General features: G+C 37.3%; 1 protein-coding gene across 1 annotated transcript; it reads left to right on the top strand.

The window, feature by feature from the left end:
• Positions 1-362: 362 nt before the first annotated feature.
• On the top strand, positions 363-1,806 carry LOC107808088 (small heat shock protein, chloroplastic-like). Its single transcript, XM_016632573.2, has 2 exons — positions 363-799; positions 1,219-1,806. Exons 1-2 carry the CDS (start codon positions 571-573, stop codon positions 1,638-1,640), a joined length of 651 nt encoding a protein of 216 aa, XP_016488059.1. The 5' UTR covers positions 363-570; the 3' UTR covers positions 1,641-1,806.
• Positions 1,807-4,402: the final 2,596 nt, after the last annotated feature.

Genomic DNA, 4,402 nt, shown 5'->3' on the forward strand with positions numbered 1-4,402 from the left:
AGCTAAAGAAAAGCCTTGCAGCTGCTTCCTGAAAAGCCTCGCAGTTGCTTCCTTTCTTCTATAAATAGAGGAGTTTTCAGTTTATTATGTACATAAATTTAAAGTTTGAATAATATATTAATTTATCTCTATAATTATTTTTACTTTATTGTCTTTATTTTATAACATAATACACATTGATCATTTTTAAGACAAATACGAAAAAGTAAACTAGAGAAAATTCCCTATAGCTCGTTAGACACGTCCCAAGTGATTTATGACAGTTGAGGACACAATAGTAATTTTAAAAAATCCGGAACGGGTATGTCTACTAGCCTCTAGAAACTTCTTCATAAAATCGGCAAACCACAAGTCTGGAACTTTCTACAATATGCTTCCATGAGTTTCTCGAATCCTTCTTCCCCTTCTCCAAGTCACTGAGCGCATATAAAAGGAGACACTATACACACATTTGTCATACTTATCCAGCAATACAGCGTGAAGCTTAGTCGGCAGATTTACTCCATTAGAGCAGTTACCTCTTTCTCTTCAGGATTCAGGAAGCTAGTAAGCAACCATTTGACAGTAGAGATGGCAACTTCGCTTGTTCTCAGAAGGGCGGCCACTTCCTCAGCACTCTTCAACAGGCTCGTCAACCCTGTTCGCTTTGCCTCTGTTGCTCCCTCTGTTTTCCGATCCTTCAACACCAACGCTCAGATGACAACTTTTGACGATGACGATGATCGCAGCGTTGATGTTGATCGCCGCTCCGATCGCTCCGTCTCTCGCCGGCGTGACTCTTTTCCTAGCTTCTTCTCAGGTTTGTTCTCCGTTTTTGCTCAAATATGACCATGAAACAGAGGCCGACCTTGTGTATAAAACCGCTGCTTTAGGTTCAATTAACCTCTGTTTTGTGTCTTAAAGTTTATCAGAGTTAATATACTTTGAGAAAATCGAACTTCGAAGTCCCTATATTTGGCACAAATCCTTGTATGTGTATTCACCAACCGATTTTGCTGTTTTGGTAAATATATACACGCGTACTTAGTATAATTTTTCTGTTGTGTGAAGACCTGTTAAAATTGATAGTAATATATTAGGATAATTGACCTTACTGGTTTAGCAGAGCTGAGATATTGTACCATTTTTTCCTAGGTTAGTTAGGACCTTTAACTCCGAATGCACTGAGTATGCTGAATCGTGTGATGAACTGATTTGAACTTTTTGGCTGTGAAACAGATGTGTTTGATCCATTTTCACCACCAAGGAGCGTGAGCCAACTACTAAACCTGATGGACCAAATGATGGATTCTCCACTTACCGCACCGCGTGGTATGGCCACCGGAGTTGGATCAAGGAGAGGATGGGACGTGAGGGAGGATGATGATGCCTTGCATATTAAAATGGACATGCCTGGGCTTGACAAGGAAAACGTGAAGGTAGCAGTGGAGCAGAACACGTTGATTATCAAAGGAGAAGGGGAGAAAGAATCAGAGGATGAAGAGTATAGGAGAAGGTACTCTACCAGACTTGAAATTCCTCAAAATCTCTACAAATTGGATGAGATTAAGGCGGAGATGAAGAATGGTGTTCTTAAGGTGGCGGTTCCTAAGGTGAAGGAAGATGAGAGGAAAGATGTTTTCCATGTTCAAGTTGATTGAGCTTTTAATGCTTAGTTTGTGTTTGAGTCTGATGTTATGAACATTTTCCTTCTTTTTTCCCTATCTATTTTGGATGTAGTAATTTTCTGTGTGGAAAAGTAGACCTGCTAAAAAAGTTATGGTTGTAAGTGCCGCTTTAGATTAATTGGAACTTGGAAGTTGAGTATAATAATCTGCCTCTCCTAGCTGCAAAAAGTGTGTGGGGCGTATGAGTTTTATTTTGCTATACTAACTGCATTGCAAGAGGAGATTATTTAAAAGCAAATTATCATTATTTGAAGCAAGGGTCGAGAAAAAACTTCTGTATGAAGATTGACGAACAAAGTTAAGGAAGTTGGATAAAAGGGTTGAAGTTGCAGAAAATCAGTTTATCTTAATGGATATATAAATTCAGTTTTATCTCTAATTCTGAAGTCACCTTCTTAAAATACTTCTGTTATATTGAGAGTATTGAAGATTAGGATTAGTCTCTCTGCTTTTCTAGCAAAACCTAACGAGTCATTGCTTCTTTAACCCGTTCTTGGTTGAGGTTTATGAGCTTTAGGCTACTGTAGATCTGAATTTGAAATCCTAATGATATGTGGAAATAGAAAGAGATGGAAAAACAGAAGTTCAAGAATTGAATTTAAGTGTCACGTTCAAGTGGTACAGTAGTAATTTCTTGACAAAGACACCAAATTCAAGTAAATGGAAGTGTGTAGAGATTGCACAAAGTGTAAGAATGTATTCGTGGAGATGCACTATGACTTATTTCTCTTGGCTCGTCACTGGGAGGGTATCATTTGAACTTCAATTGGTTTGCTTCAAGTCGCTAAACATTAATCCAAGATAGCAGTACTAATTGTTTACTTTTGTAGAGAAACTAAACAAAACATTTTACAACGACGACATTTCTGAAATTTAGTCCTAATTACAACAAAAACAACATCAACCCACTAGTAATCCCATTAGAGAGGTCGGGAGGGTAGAGTGTACGCACACCTTATCCCTACCCGGGGTAGATGGGCTGTTTCCGGGAGACTCTCGGCTCAGAAATAAAATATCTGTAACAACAACTGAAATTTAGTCCCAATTAACAATTGTTAAAACTTAGATCTTGTCAGAGACTATTTCAATATTAGATTGTATGTTAGATTATGTCTGATAGTATAGTCAAAGATTGTGGGTAAAAGCCATGATCTTAGGGATATACTTTTGAATTATGTCTCTAGCTTTGTGTATATATTCTAGGTGTAATATATCTTTTGAAGGAAGAAGTAAAATACACTTACATAATTCACATGGTATCAGAGCCAGTACGATCTCGGTAGAGACTCATATACTTTTTCCGATTGCTTTTTCCGGCAGTCACTACTCCGGTGGATTTCCGATCACCTTTTCCGGTTGCTTTTTCCGGCATCCACTTCTTTGGCGGATTTTTTCGGCCATCTCTGACTTTCATTTCAGATACGTGAGGCTCGACCATTTATTCCGGTCTTACCTATCACATTCTCTAAAATCTCCGAAGTAGTTTTCGGTCAGATCTTGTTACCCTCTAACCCGACTCCATTAGTAAACTCCTTTCCCGGCCAGATCTTGTGATTTTGGTGAGAGGAAAAGAAAAGTATTTTATTGAGTCTTGATTTGGTGGGTCACTTAGAGGGGATTTTCGTTTGAAGTAGAAGAGTAAAATTTTGGTTTTGAAAAACTTTTTCCAAAGTAAAGCTTTCTTTATTTCAAGTCATACTTTATTACTTTGTCTTTACATATGAGGGTCATTCTTACAAGCTTTCTTACCCATCAAAGTCTTCTATTTCATTACAAAGTGTTCTTATTTTTGTCTTCTGTCCCACATTATTTTGTACACTTGCCTTCTTGAAATTTAAATATCAAAATGACATGTGAGTCCTCCACGGCAGAAGAAGTCAAACTATTTTTCTCTCCAATTTTGAATCCTTCCACTATTACTACTGTTAAATTACAAGGTAGTAATTATTATTCACCATGGTCTTCTTCAGTTGAGATGTGGTTCATAGGACAGGGATATGAGGATCACTTAGTCAAAAATACTAGTGAATTAATACTAGTAAAAAGACTAAGTGGACCCGAATTGATGCACAATTGTGTAATCTTTTATGGAACTCTTTGGATCCTAAATTACTCAACTTGTTTCAATCTTGTAAAACTTGCTATAAAGTTTGGACTAAAGCTAAAGCTTTGTATACGAATGATATACAACGAATATACAAAGTAGTTTCAGATTTAGTCCAACTTCAGCAGAATAATCAAGATATGGCATGTTATTTAGGACAAATAGATACTTTAAAAGATTAATTTGTCTCGCTCATGCCACTTTTTGCAAGTGTCACCACCCAGGAGCAACAAAGAGATAAGTTCTTTATGGTTTTGGCACTGAAATAAAGGATCAGATCTTGGCAAGCTTTGTAGTTCCTTCATTAGTTGAGGTTCTATCTCGGCTATTGCGTATTAGAACAGAAATACTTGATACTAATAAAGTGGAGACATCTGTATTGGCTGTGCAAAATAAAAATCCAGAGGAACAAAATGTCTATCAAAGAGGAAAAGGAAAAAGCAACAGACCCTACTACAACTACTACAACAAGCCAGACATACTCGACAAACTTGTTGGAAACTGCATGGTCGACCACCACGTACAAACAATCGCAGTACATCCCACATAGTTCAAAATGGTGGTGAAACAGATGATCAACATGTTGATTTTATTACTTTATCTAAGGTGGATTATAGTGATTACCTGCAGT

The sequence above is a fragment of the Nicotiana tabacum genome, chromosome 23 (genome assembly GCF_000715075.1).
Source record: "Nicotiana tabacum cultivar K326 chromosome 23, ASM71507v2, whole genome shotgun sequence".
In the NCBI taxonomy this organism is placed as follows: domain Eukaryota; kingdom Viridiplantae; phylum Streptophyta; class Magnoliopsida; order Solanales; family Solanaceae; genus Nicotiana; species Nicotiana tabacum.

Coding starts and splice junctions, on each gene's coding strand:
- LOC107808088 (XM_016632573.2), top strand. CDS start 571: ATGGCAACTTCGCTTGTTCTCAGAAGGGCGGCCACTTCCTCAGCACTC. Junction 800..1,218: donor TTTTCCTAGCTTCTTCTCAG/GTTTGTTCTCCG, acceptor GCTGTGAAACAG/ATGTGTTTGATCCATTTTCA.